The following is a 20941-nucleotide window of genomic DNA, read 5'->3' as shown; positions in this document are numbered from 1 at the left end:
GAAAATTATGAACTCCCCCCTTGAAAAAATTCTGCGTACGCCACTGTTGATTGATATAAATTTTTCGAGCAAGAGCAATGTTTTGACTTTAACCTGCCTAAAAACAAGCAAAAATTTAAATAACTAGATAAAATTTCAAGTAAATTGATTAAAATCAAATCAACTAAGTTTAAACTAGTTTAAAGTCAACTTTGGCAGTAAAGAAACCAATCTTTCGTATCTGAACTTGTAACGTTAAATTCCAGCATTTTGGAGCATATCTCAGAATGCATCGAGGATCACACGCAGTATGCCTGCATAATGAATCACCAAGAAGCATTTCACCATGCGATGAAGTCTCTAGTATTCATAGTAAGAGATTATGCTTTGAAAATTTTGGAAATTCTAAGTAAGTATTTACATGTGAATCTTTTGTACTCATTTATATTAATCTTATTTACTCCTTTTGAAAAAAAAAATAATTTTACAATCATGCAGGGCACAGATCAGAAGTAAAGAAAAACTACAGTGCAAGCAGGCTTTGCTTCAGTATGCTTGACTACGACAAATTAGACTGTAAAAATCAGTTTTATGTTTACGCAATGTGCGTCAGGAATGGAACAAGGAACGAGGAAGTGTCTGGGTAAGAAATCTATGTCATAATCTTACACTGCGCGTAACGATTACCGCTACCACGCCGCTTTGTAAACACACTTGGTTAGTATAGTTTGTCTAAGCTAAGAACTCCTCCCGCCGCGAAGTCTGAGGCCACCTGGTGCTATGGAAACAAGAATGGCGCATTTTAGGGAGGGTAGCTTCACTCTAGGACTAACACAATAAACCGAACTAACACAATAAATTCCCTTTCTATTGTCGTCCCGAGCAGAAACTACTCCAAAATAGTGACCTCGCACCTTTACTTGAAATAGTCATACCTCGTTGCCATAGTCACCGTCACAGGTTCAGACGAATGTCTGGGGGAGTTCCTATTTTAGACTAACTATAGAATCCGCCGTTAATTGTCTATAAATCCCAGAATGGAAGAACTTTTCCAAGATATGGAATCGTTTATGTAATGGTGTAGGAAATTAAGAGAATTTGCAGACTTGGTCGATTATCTCTAGAACTACTGGACCGATTTTAATGAAGTTTGATATGTACCTACATTGATACAATACAAAACAAATAACCATTCAACAGCGTTGGATGGTTGATACGAATTTTATTCCCGACTCGTACCAACCACAGTGTTGCAAAATATCCTCAGCGGTAGGCGGATAATTGGCTAGAATCCCCTTTCCATCAGGCTAACCGTGGGAGGTTTCGTGTTTATCCTCCTCGTGTTCCGAAAATGTGAGTTAGCTTTCTCAAAAAGTCCACCACGAAGGTTAATTTTCCTTCTAGGGTTCCGTGGAACAACATTTGGGTACCTCTGCAATAGAGACGCCCAAGCCTAAAACCAATGTCACTAAAAAATACTATTTTTTTTTTATATATTAGAAACTAAATCATACTGTAATCATAGGAAAGTAAATTCATGTGTGAAGGAAGCGTTCAAAGCCTGTCCAGAAGATGCTCTTGACAGGCTGATAGAAATAATTATTGGGGCAGTGGATGGTCATGGAGGAAAAATAACGGACTGGGTGGATGAAATTGAATCGGCACGAAAGGCTGAAGCAGGAGCGGAAGATGATTATCCTCATTGTAAGTACAATTTCAGGTACTTTTAAATACAGAAAAGCGCTGATCAACTGGATTGTCCAAATTACCCGGATTGTTCAAGAACCATGCGTTGTTCCCCCTTCAAAATAAATAAATCCTCGAAAATATTTTTTTTATTCTTTAGTATATTAGAAAAGGATCTAAACATGGCTTATTTTGTCCCTCGGTGACCATGAAACAACACTCCGGGTTCTTAACTCGATTTTGCACACAATTATGAAAATTTTTAATCCAAAAATAATTGCAAAAAAATTAACACTAATTTATTTTTTTATCAATAACCATAATTATTTTGAGTTGTGAGGTAGACAAATTTTTACATCATTTTAGAAATATAATTTTTCAAAGTAAAATACAAAATTCGAACGATATCGGGTGATTAGTTTCTTAATCGAAATCGAATTTTAAATGTATGTTTTTTTATTAAAAAAATTTAATTTCTAAAATAATTTTATTTCTTTTTTTTATTAAAAAAAATAAAAAACAGTAAAGACCAAATATTGAAATATAATGAAAGGATTATCCCTGCGAGATATAAAAAAAATAAAACGTAATGAGTGTTTTTTTTAAGGCTATCTTTGATTAAAAAGTAAAATGTTCTGATTGTTCAACCTAAATTACAATATGAAGAATTTCATTAAAAAAAATTGTACTAATTTTCAAAAATCTAACATCAAATAACACACTAAATTGAAAAAAATGAATCTAAGGCTAGATGAAAATGGGACCTAATTCCACATGATCATTCTCTAAGGTCACTTTTTCTGGGTTTTTTTTCTCGTATTACCTTTTCAAGAATATTGAGCTTAAATAAAGTTTTACAATGAAAACTCATAACCATAAAGAAAATAATCTCAGAATATATAACTAAAAAAAGAAATAAAAACATATAAATAAATTTTTTTAAAGAAACAATATTTGATGATGTGACATAGGTATGTTGTCTCTGGATCATTCTCAGGGATGTTTCCCAGACTGTCTCCAACAGCCCACTGTGCAACTCTAGTACGGTGAAAATTAAAGTACTAGTACCATATTAAGTAAAGAATTTGAAATTCCGTAAAGTTTAAACATTGTGTGTAAGACACAAATAATGACAAATCCTTAACAAGAACAAATAATATTTTTATTGTAATATTTTTATAGAAATATTTTTATGCATAAACTATTTCAATTCAAAATGCATAACATTTCAAATAACAGACAAACAATCCATAACAAAATTTTAATGCACAATAAATAAACTATATAAAATGAATAAGCAAATTATAGTATATAGAGTATACCATAGAGTCTGTCTTTAATATATTTTTAGAATCTTTGAAAAGAATGAAGTGAAAAAGCATACAATTACAGGTTGCAAATTATAAGATTTTAGTTAAGAAAAAAAATAAAAATGGTGTTGAAACCTTAGTAGTAGTCAGAAAAACAGAATGAGAAACATTAAAAAAAAAGAAAATTAAAAAAAATTTTGATGAAATTTGGAAATAGTATTTCTAGAAATCACCAATCAACTCATTTTCATATCTTCTGGCAATCAAACAGGTTTCAATGATTTTAGTTCTAACTACCTAAGAAGTGATTTATTGGATTTTAAGGATATTTTTGAATTTTCATCCTTTTAATAGTAATTTGAAGTCTCTTATTTGCATAATATATAGACATTTTCTTTCGTTACCGACATGGATAGTAAAAAAATCCAGTACGAAATAATATAAATTTCATGATAATTATTGCATAATGTACTAAATATTTTACACATAGGGAATATTTTTAGTCATCAAAATATAAAAACTGCAATATTTTCCAGTTATGATTAACATTAAGCATACTTAAAATATTCCATATTTTGTTTACTCATAATTTCAAACATTAATAGGCATTTAATTCATCAAAGTATAATTCATCAATTAATTAAAAGATTTTTTTTAATTAATTTAAAAAGAGAGTTCTGAATAAAAATAAAGTTTTGAACTGATTTCTATAAATGAAGTTCACTTCATTTTGTGTTAGTAATAGTTATTTGAATATTCAAGTAATAATCTATACAAAAATTTTATTTTATAGGGATTTTTTTAGAAAACTTACTCAATTTTAGGGAATTTTCTACAAAGTGCAAAAAACAGGAGAATTTTAATTAAACCAGTAGACCAAGATAAACTGGCAAAATCCAGTAATTCAGTAGAGTTGGCAGCTATGCAAGGATTTTAAAAATATAAAAGGTGGTGAATACGGAACAGCTTCCAAGCTAAAATCCACTAGCATTTATGAGACCAATAAATTAAAATTATTTTCACATCCTATATGTATTTTCCAAAATATTGATTGCCTACGGTGTACCATGCTCTACCATCAAATGTGGTCCATGTGTTGTACCAGCTGCAAGGAAAAGGTTAAAAAAAAGAGATAATTTTTTTTCACAGAAATTCATAATTAATTTTGATAAAAATAATCATTTCAAAAACGAATCCAATATATTTAAGAAAAATAAAACAATTTTAAAGAAAATCGAGATTTCATGAACCATCCAAGATGGTTCTGTAACACAAATATTATTTTTAATCACTTTCAGAATTAAATTCAGGTATATTTAGCTCTTCTTTTAAGTCTAACAAATCTTGATCCCATCTCTTTTCATAGTAAATATTCATTAAAAACTTTGCTTTATGTCCACATTCTATAGCCCAAGGTAGATAAGATTTCACATATTTTTGTCTCTGCTTCGGTTTAAATCGTACAGGCCCAATAACCGCAGCACTAATACACATAGGAAAACCAGTTTGCATTGCCTCAACCCATTTTATAGCTACCTCACCGAGCATGTTCGTAGGCATACCAAGAATAGCATGATTCAAATCATGTACTTCTCTATATCTTTGTATAACATAAGATATACTATCATCATCAACAAAAGTCACTTCTCGTCTAGAATCAGGAGTAACATGATGATTTTCTAGAAAAGCTAAATATGTTCGTCCTAAAGTATTCGGAGAAAGTGAGCGTAAATAATCGTAATCTAAAGTCGCTGAATTTATTCTAGGCCTTTCATCTAATATTGACTTCCCTTCAGGATCGTTCAACATTTTTTCCCGTATTTTTTTCGCAGCTGAAACGCCGGTAGTCTCCCCCAACACAGCAATCATATCATGGCGATAAACATCAGATATGGACATGATGGAAGAACCGAAAACAAGCAAACATTTTTGAATAAAAGATGTTGGAATATGAGTATCATACAGTTGCTGCCCTCTCTCATAAAGCACTTGGTTAATTTCTTTTTCAGCAGAAAACTTGTTTGATTGAGTACTAAATTTGGCAATCTGCACTAAATGAGCAGATCGACCAAAACCAAACCGCATCATGGCAAATTTATAATTTAAGATTGTTATTTGTAAAGTTTTGAAGAAACAAATTTAATTTTAAACGATTATAGATATCATATTCAGTCGAACTCATACGCAACTTGCCCTACAAAACGACGAATAAACAAAAAGATAATAAATCAAGAAAAACTAGCGAAACAATATTAAATCAACCGTAGAGAATTTATGACATTGAATAAACTTGTCGAGCTTTATAAGAAGCGGTTTCACATCATAAATAATTCTACTTTACGAAATAAATACGCTCAGTTCGGTTGATAAAGTTGAAGCAGTTTAGTATTTCGATCTTTACATGAATGTTGCTACTTCTTCTTTTTTAGCAGTCTAGTACGTCACTAAAACTTTACAGGAGCGAAGTCAATGTTTCGCAAGTCTTAAGACGAATTTATGAAGAAAGTTGATTTGAAGATCAAATATAGCACTTTTTACTCAAGTTTAATGATTTTTTTCAAATGAATTTATCAATTTTTTAAAGAATAGCAAACTTTATTATTTATATAAGAAGATAATGACTAACCAGTAACCGCGACATCAGCCCGCCGCGAAAATTGTTTGTATTGGTTTCAGTTTGATGTTTACATCAAGAAGGATTCTATTAAAATACGTTTTCGACTTTTATTTCCAACTAATTTCAAAGCTGTTGAGAAAGGGATTTTCCTCACTCCCTTTTTTTCAGTTAGAGCCTCGTGTTTAAAATTTACCCTGCAAAAGAAACTAAAAGCCATTGTTTTTTTTTCTTCTGATTTTTACTTACTTTTTAGGGTTATGTTAGGGAAATATTTCCATAAAAAGCAACACAGAAGAGGTCAAACTGGAAGGATATATCTCGTATAAACTCTCTATTTTAAGAATTCCTCTCGCCTCAAAATTTAAGGCCGTGCTGCTATGGTAACATGGCATAGCGCATTTCAAAGAGGGACCTTCACAATTTTGGCAAAGACTATTATACTACTTATTTTGGGGGGCAAGTTCGCAGTAAGCGGAAAAAATATAATCTTTCAGTCCTCAAGCCGAGCAAAAAACTGCCTTAAATATTGACCCAACACTCCTACCTGAAACAGTTGAATATCGTAACCATATTTGCCGCCACAGCTGTGGATATATGGCAGGAAGAGTGCTCTGTATGCACAGACTAAGCGAAAGTACTAGAACAAATTATTTTTTGATACCTTTGTAGTTTTATTTGGCGTAAGCAGATACTCAAATATCCTAAGTCATAATTTGTTCTCATCAACATATTTTTTTTATAAACATATTTTTAAGTAGTTAAATAAGTGTATGTGGGGATATTTCCGTATCATCGGTACTTTTTCACATCAACTAGAATCACCAAGGTGCCAAAGGATTTATCTTCTTTGAAAAAATATGCAATCTTTCTCAGTAAGAATGTTACAAATATTTGGCCGTTAATCCGTATTCGGTCTTTTTCTCAACTATATTCGTTTGGTCGTATGTTTGGCCTAGTATTTCGCAAAAAGTTTATTGAAAAAGCATTTTTCAACAAGTTATTTATATGGTGAATTAGAATAGATTTAATGAAGAATAATCTAAAAATCACATTTTTCACTATACGTATGCATTATTTGAAATAGCTTTTACACATACGAGGCAAATCCAGGAAGTAAGTTTCTCTAATTTATATATTAAAAAAAAGGAACTCGCACTTTCAGGAGCATATTTATTGGCAACAAGTCCAGAAATGTTTCAGCTATTTTTCAACATAGCCACTACCAGAATTGCGAAACTTGTCTTATCGTGGGATCAACTTTTGTATCCCTCTGTTGTAGAACTCTGCCGTCTGTGAATGGAACCAGCGTGTGACAAATGTCTTCAGCTTTTGGTCATTGCCAAAATGCTCAGCGGAGGACAGGAATTTCTTGAGGTGCAAGAAAACATGAAAATTGTTGGGAGCAATATCAGGGCTGTAGAGTGGATGATCAAACAACTCCTAGTCAAATTCCGTCAAAACAGCTACTGTGTGTCGTGCCGTATGTGGACAAGCATTGTCGTGGAAAAGCGCAACACCTGCAATAAGCATTTCATGACTCTTGTTTTGAATGGCACGTCACAATTTCTGCAGTGTTTCACAGTAACGGTAGACGTCTGTCACACGCTGGTTCCATTCACAGATGGCAGAGTTCTATGACAGAGGGATACAAAAGTTGATCCCACGATAAGACAAACGTCTCAATTCTGGTGGTGGCAAAGTTGAAAAATAGCCGAAACATTGCTGTACTTGTTGCCAATAAATATGTTCCTGAAAGTGTGAGTTCTTTTTTTAAAAAAAATCAGGAAACTTACTTTCTGGATGTGCCTCGTATTTGTTAAGTTCTAAAACTTGTTAATAAATGTTATGTAATGTTGTTAATAAATGTTATGAAATAGAAAAACGAAATTTGAAGAATTGAAACGAGATTGCAACTTTGTTTTTTTTCAATAACTATTCGTCTATTTTTTTCATCTTAAATGTTACTAATTGTCTTAATATCTAATTATTTTTTATCTTATAGTTTTTTATAGTTTTTTTTTATATTATATATTTTATATACATGACAGTTTTTTTTTGCTTTACCCCATGCCATTTATATAGTTTTGATTATCTTTCAATAATGACTGAACCTCATATGTTAAAAGAAACATTTATTTCTGATTTTTTTTAAAAAAACAAATTGCTATTCGAGCACTGAATATTTGGTATTCTGCCAATTGTTTTGGGCGAATACTAAATTGCAGTGCCCCCCCCCAAGCTCTTGGGAAAAATTCTAAATTCCCCCCCCCAAACTATTCGTTTTATTTAGTATAAAAATTCCCCCCCCCCAAGCTTTAAGTGGGCGCATCGGGAGCCCACCTCCCCCTAGTGGGGGCCCCTGTATCCAGTAACGNAAATCCCCCCCCCCCAAACTTTAAGTGGGCTCATCGTGCGTCCACCTTCCCCCCTGATGGGGGCCCCTGCTAAACTGACTAATTTAGCTATTTGTCTGTTTTTTTTTTTAATCTTAAATGTTACTAATTATCTTAATATCTAATTATTTCATCTTATGTTCTATTATAGTTTGTTTTTTTTGCTTTGCCCCATGCCATTTATACAGCTAAGTTTTGATTATTTTTTAATAATAACTAAACTTATTCTTGCATAAAAAAAGAACATTTATTGCTGATTTCTTTTTTTAAAAAGAAAATCAAACAAGTTACTATTCGGTCAATTGTTTTGGCCGAATATTCGGTTTTTAGGCCACAACACTATTCGTTACATTTTTTAGTTCTCAAGGGGTTACTAAAAGTTATGCTTATCAAATTTGTCTCCTTCTGTGTTGCTTTATTTATTATTATTTTTTTTTTAATTTACCACATTCCACTGCTCACTTGTCACCTTAACTTCGAATTTTTTTGGTGTAGAATCAATATGGAAATCTTCAAACCTTTCATAACTTCTACAATGCATTAATTGTTAGTATTACCTAAGATTATTAAAAATATTTCATTTGAATTTAGTTGTTAACGAAAAATAATGGCCTTTAACCCTTGCAGCATTATCATTAGCCCTATCTGCAATAACCAATAATAATTTCCTTTATATTTTTTAAAACCCTTGACAAAAAATTTAGTAAAAATATACATAATAGCGATTGGAAATTATTATTTTAACAGAGTAAAAAGAGAAATACTGTCAAAAGTTTCTAAATCACTAATAATTATGGCAGATGTATTGAATATTAAAACCTGTTTGACTTTCTGTGAAAATAAAGTTAATGCATATAACTATGACATTAAGAAGTCAAACTCTTATTTCCAATAAGATTTGAGACTTGGAAGGTTTTTGATTTTTGGTACAAAAAAAGGTTAAAGTTTTTTATTTTCTCCTTTTTTTCAGTTTTACAAAATTTAAAAAAAAAAAAAAAGCAGTAAATATAATATGATTTTTCTTTTCTACAAAAATAACTTAAACATGTTAATTACATTATATTTGGAAAAAGAATTTGGGGTTGTCCATAATTATAAATAAGTGAATATAAGTTCAATGATTTTTAGTTAAATATTAATACAACAATATTTTATTAGTACGGACTAAAATATATTATATCTGAGTATTAGAAAATTAGTTTTTCGGTGCTATATCTTAAATTTAAATTTATTCTTAATAATGATTTTTTTACTGTATAGATCCTTCGCACGATTCATGCGATGAGAGTAAAATAGGCACATGGATAAAAGAACTGAAAAAATGCTGTCATGCTACAATAAAGAAAAAACGAAAACTTAAGAGGTATTTAATTAACTGGTATTCAAATAACTTTTTATAACTGCTAATTTTGCTATTGTACAAAAAAATAGCTGATTTTATTGTATATTCCATAGGATTCTAACTATTCAAACTTCGAAATGAATGATTAGAGGCTTTTATAACTTCCAAATATCTTAAACACTGTGAGAAAAATGTTTCGAATAAATAATTGCAGAAATTCAACTCAAGTTGCTGTATCTCTGAATAGTGAATTAGATTATATCTATCAGGGGTGATTCTATTCCAGGTGTAGGAATTCGGTTCCAGAATTCTAGGTTTTTCATGTCATCCTTCCGGTAAAACCTGAAACGGTGTTCTTTTATCGTGAATTTGGCTGAAATCTGTGTACCTTAAGACCATTAGTTCTTGAACTTACTCAAATAGAAAACTTAAAATTTGATAAAATTTCTTCTGTGTTCCACAGTCTTAAATTTCAATTTTGAAGCTTTCATTAACTCTCGTTAATGAAAACTTCAAAATTCTTCCCATTATCTCATGTTAACATACATGTGATTCTTCTGCCAATTTAATTTGTGTTTATTATTAGATTTTCTTCATTTTGAATGTTTGAAACTGTGGCAGATTCTGCCAATATAGAGATTCATATTTACCCAATTTTAATATCAAACAGCGCTTTTCGTATTTACCCTGAATTAAAAGATGCACATACCAATTCGTATTCATGCAAGCTAAAAATTATACATTGTAATTCTTATTCATGTGTAAAATCGAACATTGCGATTTGTATCCATACATTTTTTAAATCAATAATATGGTAAATTGTATTCATATTCATGTTTTAAAATCCAATGTCCCTAATCTTAAAAGAACTAACTTACTATTAAGTATTCACGTATAATATCCTCAGACAGTGTTAGCGGAAAATTTGTCATATTTGTTGAAAAATTTTTATTATTAAATTAACTAGACATTAACTAAATTATAATGAACTAGACATTAACTAAAGGATTCACTTTCTGAGTACAAGTAATTTTTTTTAAGCGAACTATTAAAATAGTGACGATTCACATTTGGAACAGTAGTAATTTTATTTAAGCAAAATTTTAAAATAGTGAAGTATCATATTCTGAGTACAAGCAATTTTATTCGATGTTTGAGTTCTATAAATGTGATAAAAGAATACTAGAAGTAAAAAGAAAAGAAATTTTTAAAAAGTAAGAAAAGACAATACTTAAAATTCGAATAAAGTATTGCTAAAATTTCATAACTCATTCATTATTGCTGATGCTTTATTTATTTTAATTAGTAGTTTTAATTTAGATTCTTGTAATATTTTTTAGAGTGATGCAGAATGTGGACAAATGCTTAAAGCGTACTGCACCAAAGGGTTGTAATTTGGACAATTATTCACAGTTTAACGAATTATTCCACCATGTCATTGCAATTATTAAGGACTATATGAAGAGAAAGAAAGGAAAAGGTAACTGATAATTATTAACTGTACTGATAATTATTTTTAAAATATGAGCTGCCACCTTTCATATTTTTTAAATTTTTACTGTTTGATTATTTTAATTTTTAACATTTTGTTAAAAAACAAAGCTATTGTGATAGTCTAAAAATGTTTTTTTTTGTGTGTACTTTAAAATAAGTACAATTTTGTGTCTATTTTCATAACTCGAAATTTTGTTTTTTAATATGCATATTTTTCTTCGAGACATAGCGAAATGCCTGAAAAGTGAAATTAACATAAACTCCTTCCTTCTCGCTCCTGTCAAATTGACATGGTTAAATTTTGCTTTCTACATTTCATGCCTGTGACATTTCCAGGCTGGAGTGTTCTAAAGTAACATACCAAGTGGATTAAAACAAACTATTTCTTATGCCTGGAATCATGTATATCTCTTTATCTATACACCAGGTGGCAGTACCAGACTCTTTGCAATGTGTTTAGCTATATTTTATTTTAAACTAGATGTCAGCACTCTTTTTTTTTAATTTCAAGCTAACAATTAACAATGGGTAAATATGGTGTACATACACTTAGTTATATATTATTTTCTTGAATAAAACAAGTGGGCACTTTTATAACCATTTTTTTATTCAAAATTATGCGACCATTTAGGGATTTAAGGGTTCTAGCTTGCAACTGCTATCTTTACTAAACTATTTGGACTATACATTTTGAGTGTCAGGAATCGTATCAATAATAAAAACAGGATGCGTAGCGTTTTTAAGAAGTACTTAAAGGTGCTTATTTTCAATATTCGTTTTTTAAAAGCCCTTAAAGGCACTTTTTTCATGGGATGTTCTTAAAAAGTGTTTAATTTTTCCTTTTCGAAAATGCGATCTTTTTCTTTACCATGTCGATTTTCGGCGTAAAATCGGTCCATAGCGCTTGAAAGCACCAATCATATTACATGTTTGATGAAATACTTGCAAGTCGGCATGTGCGTCTGCGTAGCTGGGTTAGGTGAGATTATTGCACTCTCATATGCAACGCTGTTGCATTTTGCAAGATATTCTCAATTCCAGACTTCATTTTCCTCCCTCTGATATTGAACTAAAAAATCTGTTGATCATTTTATAATGGCTAATACAATCAAGAAAAGAGTTCTTAGTCAGAAACTAGTTATTTTATCATGATCATGTAAAGTCTTTAAAAATTAGTTTGCATTTTGTTAATGTATATAGTGCTTAAAAATAATTTTTGAGCGCTTAAAAAGTACTCAAAATGTGCTTATTTTTATTGGAAGATTTGGCTACGCACTCTGAATAATAATAAAAAAAATGTTCTTTTTTCAGTGAAAGGGCCTTTTTGTGTCTTTTTCTTATAACTTAATACTTTGTCTAATAAGCTTCAAATTTTAGATCAATCCTTCAGTCTATTGCATCCAAGTATTTGAAAATACGATCACTGGATCAAAAGTTAATCTGGTTTTCTGTTTTTAATTTTACATACTGTTTATACTATTAATTTATGCTACACTAAAATAATTGATAATAAGATAACTTAAATAATTGTAATTGTTAATTGCAATAATGGAAGCCCTAAAAGTCAAAAATACATTGTAAAGTATCTGTGTTTTTGTATATTTAGATGAGTGTAGTGATTCTATTGATTCTGATAGCATGAAGGATTGCTCATCGAAATTTTTCTTGTATGCTGTAAATATTCAGCAACATATCAACAACAGAAAAGATAAAATGTAAGTATGTAGATATATATTTCTGAACAAAGTTTAAAGAAAAACTTCTTTAAAGCCAATTTTACAATTAAAATCTCAGAAATTATTATTTAAATTTTTTTTTTTTAAATCATAGAGTTTAATAACTTATTTATTTTTTATAATGTAGGCTAGTTCTTAAATTATAATTGTAGGGGTTTTATTATAATTTTATTCAAATATATATTAATAATAATCTATAATACTGTTGAAATTTATATATAATAACCACTATAATGACCTCTGCTGTCTGAATTTAAAGGGTAGTGATAATATTAGGTTATCATATCCTCAATGCACAAAAATGCTGTAAGTATTTACTCATAAAAGTACCAGACTAATTTTAACAAAACAATTGCTACAGGCTTCATGTGCTCACCCTTTACAGTTAAATCACTGTACATGTTTATCTGTGATTTTCATTGGTAACTTGCTCTTTTTTACAGTAATGTCTAACTAACAAGGTCCTGGTTTTATCCAACAATGCCACTTAACAAAAAGGAAGCAGCTTGTTTTAACTGTGAAGCAAAACTTAGTTCAATAATTAAAGTTAATAGCTTAAAAAAAAAAAAAAAAGATCTTAAAGTTACCCAAAATCGCAGGAGTAAGACTTTTAATTTTTCATATAAAAGTTTTTTTAAAAAAAATTGGCATTGACTACCAAAATGCCTTCACCTTCTTTCATTCATCTCTAAATCATGTCTATTGACTGTATTTAGTTTTATGTAATTTCTGAAAAATTATAGCAGCATACCTGCAAAGACTCCTGTTTTTTAATGAAGACTCCTGTATTTTATGACTATCTCTTGTTTACCCGTACATTCTCAAATTTCTCCGTATTTGTTAACAAAAAATTTTGAAATAATTTAGGCGATAAAATATCCGCTGATGACGAAAAATACTTCTCTTATTCCTCAACAGCCAGTGCTGCAGCATGTTGAGTGTTAATAGTTTAGGGAAAAATATCTTCATTGGTATCATGGGTTAGATTCCCCTTGCTGTCAGGCTAACCATGGGAGTTTTCAGTTTTTTTCGTCTCCATGTGATGCAAATGCGAGTTAGTTCCATCAAAATGTCCTTGACGAAGGCAAATTTCTGCAGATACTTGTTTCTTCGACTTTTGGATTGTGTTCAAAATTACAAGGCTATGAAGTTGAACATTAGTAGTCGTAAACCCAAAAAATTGGTCTGGCTGTTCAACGATGGTTATAAAATAAAATCGTTGGAGTAATTTTAAATCATGGTTTAAAAAAATTTTCTTTAGATTAAGATTTACATACATATTTTTTACCTCGCTAAATGTGAGTGCTTACATTATTTCCAATTTTGAATTTTTATTTTTGACTTCATGATTATGCATGATGTAAAACATTACTAGTAACCTAAAAAATGTTGCTAGTAAAATCTCCATTATTTTATTTATCCATTGTTGGCAGGTATGTAGCAGTAATTTAGTCTTAAGTGCAGTGTTTGAGGTTTGCCTGTTTTTTTTCCAACTTTCCTCTTAATAAATAATTATGTGTGGCATAAAATCAATGTTTTTAAAACGTTTAATTCATTGAGCAGTAATTTTTGGTTCTGATTTCTTCCCTAATTTTGATTTATAGTCTAATTTTTTGTACTGATTTTGTTTAAAATGTGCACATTTAGGCAGATTTTAAAAATAATCCTCTTTTAAACAGTTATTTTTTGATGAAATAATAAAATCTATATAATTGTTAAATTTGAACTGAATTTCTACATATTAAATTTACATTCTTTTCTATTTCTGTGTGTATTAGTTTTTATCAGGTTGCAAAGAATCATAATTTAAAAAATATATATAAATTAGATTCATTTAAGTTAAATCATAATTTTTTTACATTTATCTGGCAAATCATTTTATCAAATTTATTAATAATAACTTTATTTAAAAACAATAATATGGCTAAAAATAGCTAATTTTTGTAACTAAAATTATTATTTAATTTTGTTCAGGCTCAACATCCTAAAATTTTAAAGATAGGAAGGCAGTTTGTCATTTAAATATCCAATTTAATAAATATAATGCCCAAATATAGTATTTAAAAATAATGATATATCTAAAAACTAATATTTCTAACTAAAATAATTATTTAATTTTGTTCAAGTTCAACATCCTAAAATTTTATCGATAACAAGGCAATTAGTGAGTTAAATATGCAATTTAATAAATATAATATTTTAAAATAATAATATAGCTAAATTAGCTAACATTTCTAAGAAATTATTAATTAATTTTGCTCAACATCCTAAAATTTTAAAGATAGGAAGGCAATTTGTCAGTTAAATATCCAATTTAATAAATATAATGTTAAAATATAATATTTAAAAATAATGATATATCTAAAATAGATAATATTTCAAACTGAAATAATTATTTAGTTTTCTTTAAGCTCAACATCCTAAAATTTTATAGACAGGAAAGGCAATTAGTGAGTTAAATATCCAATTTAATAAATATAATGTCAAAATATAATGTGTTAAAATAGTAATATAGTTAAATTAGCTTATATTTCTAACTAAAATTATTATTTAATTTTGCTCAACATCCTAAAATTTTAAAGATAGGAAGGCAATTTGTCAGTTAAATATCCAATTAAGAGTAAATTAGTTTAGATCAAAATACATAAAGGAAAAAAAATTCTCTTTGTAGAACATGTTTTTTTTTTCATTACTGATATGCACTAATGAAATACTAAGTTTTAAAAACACTTTTATTTAAATAAGCATTAAACTAAATGGGTATAATTGAAATATGTTTATTATTGGAAAATAACAGCAAATGGAAAATTCTAATTTAAAAGTTTAACACCACTCTTTTTACATTTAGTCTCACTATTTCTTTAGATTAAATGTCCTTATAAATCAAATGAAATTTTAAATAAAATTAAAATCAAAAGAACATATTTACAAATATTGTATAAATGTATTTCTATTTGATGATTTATTTTTAAAAAATCAATTAGTTTAAATCTTATTTAAAAAAATCATAGTTGATTTAAATCATTGTTTTTTTTTCCATAATTCCAATGATTTAAATCTTGTAATTTAATCATGCCAATCCTGGATTATATGCTAATGTTCATGCAGTATTTATATCTGTGAATGCTTCATTCTTTTTTAAAATATATTTATTCTGTTTTAGATTGTATAAAAAAGTCAAAGTTTGCTTCCACTCTGCATTGAAAGCGTGTGAATTATGGGTTGTCGATGCTTTTATTACAATTGATGCTTCTATTATAATGGTTCCAATTCCGAATGATGATAAACCAGATGTAATTATTACTACAACTTATCCAGATCAATCAGTTGTTACTTGTTTTGCTACGAATAGTAAGTTTGAAAATATTTAATTCTTTTAAATTTTTGTATTTTTTATTTATTTATACTCAATTAAGGATGACTTTTCCTTTGAGTGTTTGTGTAAATTCTTGTAATTCTGATTAGTTTTTGTAATTAAGGAATGGTATTCTTTAATTGAATGATACATGATGTTAAAATGTTAAGTTTATAATGTCATATCATCACTTGTAGTTTGTCTGAGCTATGAACTCCTTCCGCCACAAATTCTGAGGCCACCTGGTGCTATGAAAACATGAATGGTGCATTTTAGGAAGGGAAACTTCACTCTAGGACTAGCACAATAGACCGAAGAAAGAGATTCCCTTTCTCTCCTTGACCCGAGCTGAAACCACTCCAAAACAGTGACCCCGCACCCCTACTTGAAATACTCATATCTCGTTACCATAGTCACCGCCACAGGTCCAGACAAATGTCTGGGAGAGTTCTTATTTTAGACAAACTATAGTATATTATGTTTGTATTCAATAAGAAATTAGTCTTTCAAACGGAGTTAAAACAGTGTGTCATTGACTGACTGTGTGTCGACAATGTGTCATTGATTGACAAAATATGTATGAGATTTAGTCACTGGCCTGAAGGACCAGTGACAGTAAGATTTTCTAGTCCCTGCATATTTTCACTGTTCTAATTAGATTTTTTTTTTTTTTTAAAATAAAGTGATTTAAATGAAAAACTGTAGTGAAAGTGACCAGTGAAGTGAAAGAAGGCGAAAAAGTGATTTAAATGAAAGATGTCGCAAATCTGATTAAACATGTTATTTTGTAAAAAAAAATGTGGACCAAAACTTTATCTTTATTCAAAAAATAAATAAATAAAAATATCTAATAAGGATATCTTTTTACATTGATTGCTGGTCTGTGGGACCAATAATAATAATTTAATGGGTGTCCTAGTTTATCTGACCAGTATATATTTATCTACTTATCTGACCAGTATTGCTAGTAATATAATTATTTTTTTTTTCATTGTAGAACTATGGAATAACCCTTTTAAAGAATTTTTTTATTTAATAAAAAGATTGAAAACTGATGTTTTAAATCTTTGTTTAATACCCAAATTTGAGGAAATCCAAAATCCAAATTTGAAGTTTTTTTTTTATAAAACTTTAAAAAATTATCACTTTTTTAACACTCATCTATGTTACCTTTAAGAATTATGATACATTTCTTCTGTTATTATAAATTGCACAACACAACAAATTTATCTGTCCTTTAAATGATGCAATATAATTCAGTATGAACACGAGATACTTGTTTCATATATCGAAACCAAGAGGTCCATTAGATATTGTTTCCATATTCGAAAAGCAGCCAAGCTACTAGCTAATTTTTGGATATCTCATTTTGTAATGCATCTAAAGGCACAAAACTTTGCGATGGCAGATAAGACATTTGACACTAAAATGGTCGAAAAGTTGGTGACAGTCTCACTGCTAATGAAGTACCATTATAAAACATAAATTCACAAAGCTAAAATGTGGATTTTTTGGAAAATGCTGCATGTTGAATAAAAAATAATTTCAGATTCATTTTATTTTCAGTCAAAAATATACAAAAATACATAATTTTATCTAAATGGCATTTTTCATACTGTGTTATTTTACCATAATGCAGACAAAGCAACAGTTTCAGAGTACCATTTTGTAATTTTGGTCTTTTCTATTCTTTTAGCTGTCCCTATTATTACCACAACTAGAAAGCAACGTAAAACTTTGTCCAGTAAGTTAAATATTTTTTCTTCTTAAAGTTTTTACAATCTGCATTACAAGTAATATAAAGGTTATTTTTCATTATGAAACACAGAATTAAAATATGAAATTCTTTTTTTATTTTTGAAATCCATAGTCAACAAATTAAAAAATTTTAAACCTATTCAAGTTGGTAATTGTACTACCCTATACTTGTCATTTGTGTTTTACCTGCTTTTTTATTTAGATAGTGTGATACATTTTGAATTGAAATTTATTTCCTAAAAATAGCTGTTTCAGAGTGCAATTTAATTGAATTTTGGTCTAAAAGTATCATAATCATACTAGTATACTCTGCTTCCTTGGAAAATGGACTTGATGAAAAAGTGTCATATGCTAATTTTTCTCATGGCACAATGTAAGCCTTAACTCTGAATTAATTCTTTGCAAAAAAATTATCAAGTTTAACCCCTAACATCCCCATCAACATTTAGACTTGCCGGCCAAGGGGTTAGCGTGCATGGCTGCGAGTTCGAATCTCGCTTTGGGCATGGATGTTTCTCTCCGTGTGTTGTCCATGGTGCATAGCGTTTTTAAAAAGTGCTTACTTCCGATTTTCGTTTTTTAAAAGCCCTTGAAAGTGCTTTTTTCATTGGATGATTTTAAAAAGTGCTTAATTTTTCTTTTCCATAAATAATTTTTTTTTTAGCCATGTCGATCTTCGCCACGCATTATGCAAAAGTGTGCCTCATTGTTCTATTCCACCTTTTCAGAATTCATTTAACCACAATCTATTTCGGCGTACCATCGATCCATAGCGTAGGAAAGTGCCGATCATTTTACATGTTTGATAAAATACTTGGGAGTACGCATATGCGTCTACTGAGCTGGGTTCGGTGAATTGCACTCTCATGTGAGACTCTGCTTTATTTGCAAGATATTCTCAATTCCAGGCCTAATTTTCCAGCTTCTGATATCAATTCGAAAAATCTCTCCTGCATTTTAAATGGCTAATTTAATCAAGAAAAGAGTTCTTTGGCAGAAACTTGTTATTTTATCATGATCATGTGAAGTCTTTGAAAACTATTTTGCATTTTGTTAATGTATATAGGGCTGAAAAATATTTTTTGAGTGCTTAAATAGTACTTAAAAGGTGCTTATTTTTTGTTGAAAGATTTGGCTACGCATCCTGCTGTCCTCTGTTGTGTGTGAATGTGGCCCTCCCTCTGAACGGGTATCCCTGGCAGTGTGACGTAGGTAATGTTGATCGCCTCAGTGACTTAGGTTCACAGGTGCCCTCTGGGTAACGGTAAATGAGCAACACTTCCATCATCTTCCAAGGTGAAGAACGAAAGTTCAGTACCTGCCGTTAGGAAGAAAAAAACTGTTTAAATTCACAACAAATTTGTTTTAATTTACAGTAATTAATAGATTCACAAGTAATTAGAAGTGAATTTAGCAATTTGCTACAGTAAATTGTTAAAAAAAATTACTTAATTATTTATTCTGTTATAAAGCAAATTTTTGCTTTAAACTGTGTCTGTCTCAATGTTTCTTTATTTTGAACACTATTATAACTTATCTGAATGTGACCAAAACATCTCTTTTTTCCAAACAAATCCAATCCATTTTAGCCTTCAATTTTTATCATGATAAACTAGCAATTGGCAATTTACTCTTGGACAACATTTCCTTAAAAATATTTATACTAGTTTAAAAGTGTTTAAATAAAGCAGTTGTTACTTGTCTTACTACAAGTAGTAAGTTTAAAAATATTTAATTCTTTTAAAATTTTTTTTATTTATACTCAATCAAGGATGATTCTTACTTTTCCTTTGGGTGTTTGTGTAAATTTTTGTAATTCTGATAATTTTTTGTAATTAAAGAATGGGCTCAAAGAAACAGTTTCAAGATGTGTTTTCGTCCTTAATTGAATGATACATGATGTTAAGTTTATAATTTCATATAATCACTTATAGTTTGTCTAAGCTAAGAACTCCTCCCGCCACAAAGTGTGAGGCCGTCTGGTACTATGGAAAAAAGAATGGTGCATTTTAGGAAGGGTAGCTTCTGTCTAGGACTAGCACAATAGACCGAAGAAAGAGATTCATTTTCTCTCGCCGATCCGAGCTGAAGCCACTCCAAAACAGTGACCCCGCACTCCTACTTGAAATAGTCATATCTCTTTACCATAGTCGCCGCCACATATCCAGACGAATGTCTGGGGGACTTCTTACTTGAGACAAGCTATAGTATACTATGTTTGTATTCAATAAAAAATTAGTGTTTCAAACGGAGTAAAAAGAGTGCGTCATTGACTGACAGTGTGTCAACAATGTGTCATTGATTGACAAAATATGTATGAGATTTAGTCACTGGCCTGAAGGAGCAGTGACTATAAGATTTTCTAGTCCATACACATTTTCACTGATCTATTTAGATTTTTTTAAAATTAAATAATAAAGTGATTTAAATGAAAAATTTCAGTGAAAGTAACCAGTGAAGTGAAAGGAAGCGAAAAAGTGATTTAAATAAAAGATGTCACAATTCTGATTAAACATGTTATTTTGTAGAAAAAACATGGACCAAAACTTCATCTTTAATCAAAAACTATAAATAAATAAAAATATTTAATAAGGATATCTTTTTACATTGATTGCTTGTCTGTGGAACCAATAATAATAATTTTTTGGGGGTCCTAATTTATCTGACCAGTATATATTTATCTACTTATCTGACCAGTATTGCTGGTAATATAAAAAATTTTTTTTCATTGTAAAACTGTGGAATTTTATTTTATAAAAAGAGTAAAAACTGATGTTTTAAATCTTTGTTTAATACCCAAATTTAAGGAAATCCAAATTTGAAAAAAAATTTGATAAAGCTCTAAAAAATTATCACTTTTTTAACACCCATATATATTACCTTTAAGAATTANCATTATTATGTAAAGTTTTTGAAAATGTTTTTGAATTTTATTGATTTTGTGTTAATAAATTAAGAACTTTAAGCAATAGAAAAAGTAATTTTTATCAATGCACAGATACTAATTATGATTTTTTTTTTTTTTTTTGGAAAGTGATTAAAAATATTTTTTGAGTGCTTAAAAGGTGCTTTTTTTTGTTGAAAAATCTGGTTATGCGCCCTGATAAGAGTGATAGGTAATGTGTGATGTTTTTACTTATATTTAATTTTTACATTTTCTGTAGCTATTATTGTGAGTGAAGATACAACATGCCCACGTTGTCCAACTGCACCACCTAGTAAGATTTCCTTGCCTATTATTTTCAGCTAAAATTATCATTATAAAAACAAT

The 20941-nt window shown here is 29.4% G+C and overlaps 3 protein-coding genes across 3 annotated transcripts in view; 2 read left to right on the top strand and 1 right to left on the bottom strand.

Moving 5' to 3' along the window:
* The first annotated feature begins 483 nt into the window (after positions 1-483).
* On the top strand, positions 484-20888 carry LOC107436428 (uncharacterized). The gene is made up of 8 exons (XM_071185917.1): positions 484-622; positions 1505-1683; positions 9246-9348; positions 10668-10807; positions 12428-12536; positions 15721-15908; positions 17609-17705; positions 20835-20888. The coding sequence occupies exons 1-7, from the start codon at positions 531-533 to the stop codon at positions 17680-17682; spliced, it is 885 nt and encodes a 294-aa protein (XP_071042018.1). The 5' UTR covers positions 484-530; the 3' UTR covers positions 17683-17705; positions 20835-20888.
* LOC107437636 (Coenzyme Q4) lies at positions 2806-5333 on the bottom strand. Its single transcript, XM_016049715.4, has one exon. It carries the CDS (start codon positions 5061-5063, stop codon positions 4260-4262), a length of 804 nt encoding a protein of 267 aa, XP_015905201.2. The 5' UTR covers positions 5064-5333; the 3' UTR covers positions 2806-4259.
* Positions 20841-20941, top strand: part of LOC107436429 (uncharacterized) — a 208279-nt gene continuing 208178 nt past the window's right edge. The window contains exon 1 of the mRNA XM_071185916.1: positions 20841-20888. The gene's annotated coding sequence lies outside the window, so the exon portion shown is untranslated. The remainder of the gene's footprint in view (positions 20889-20941) is intronic.

This window comes from Parasteatoda tepidariorum, chromosome 9, assembly GCF_043381705.1.
Source record: "Parasteatoda tepidariorum isolate YZ-2023 chromosome 9, CAS_Ptep_4.0, whole genome shotgun sequence".
In the NCBI taxonomy this organism is placed as follows: Eukaryota; Metazoa; Arthropoda; class Arachnida; order Araneae; family Theridiidae; genus Parasteatoda; species Parasteatoda tepidariorum.
The sequence above is the reverse complement of the archived record's forward strand: the minus strand, read 5'-3'. Positions and strand labels throughout refer to the sequence as shown.

What these genes read in the sequence shown, in the direction of transcription:
- LOC107437636 (XM_016049715.4), bottom strand. Translation starts at nt 5,063, where the DNA reads ATGATGCGGTTTGGTTTTGGTCGATCTGCTCATTTAGTGCAGATTGCC.
- LOC107436428 (XM_071185917.1), top strand. Translation starts at nt 531, where the DNA reads ATGCTTGACTACGACAAATTAGACTGTAAAAATCAGTTTTATGTTTAC. An exon ending in AAAAAACGAAAACTTAAGAG is followed by an intron (nt 9,349 to 10,667) that starts GTATTTAATTAA and finishes AATATTTTTTAG; the next exon opens with AGTGATGCAGAATGTGGACA. An exon ending in AACAACAGAAAAGATAAAAT is followed by an intron (nt 12,537 to 15,720) that starts GTAAGTATGTAG and finishes ATTCTGTTTTAG; the next exon opens with ATTGTATAAAAAAGTCAAAG.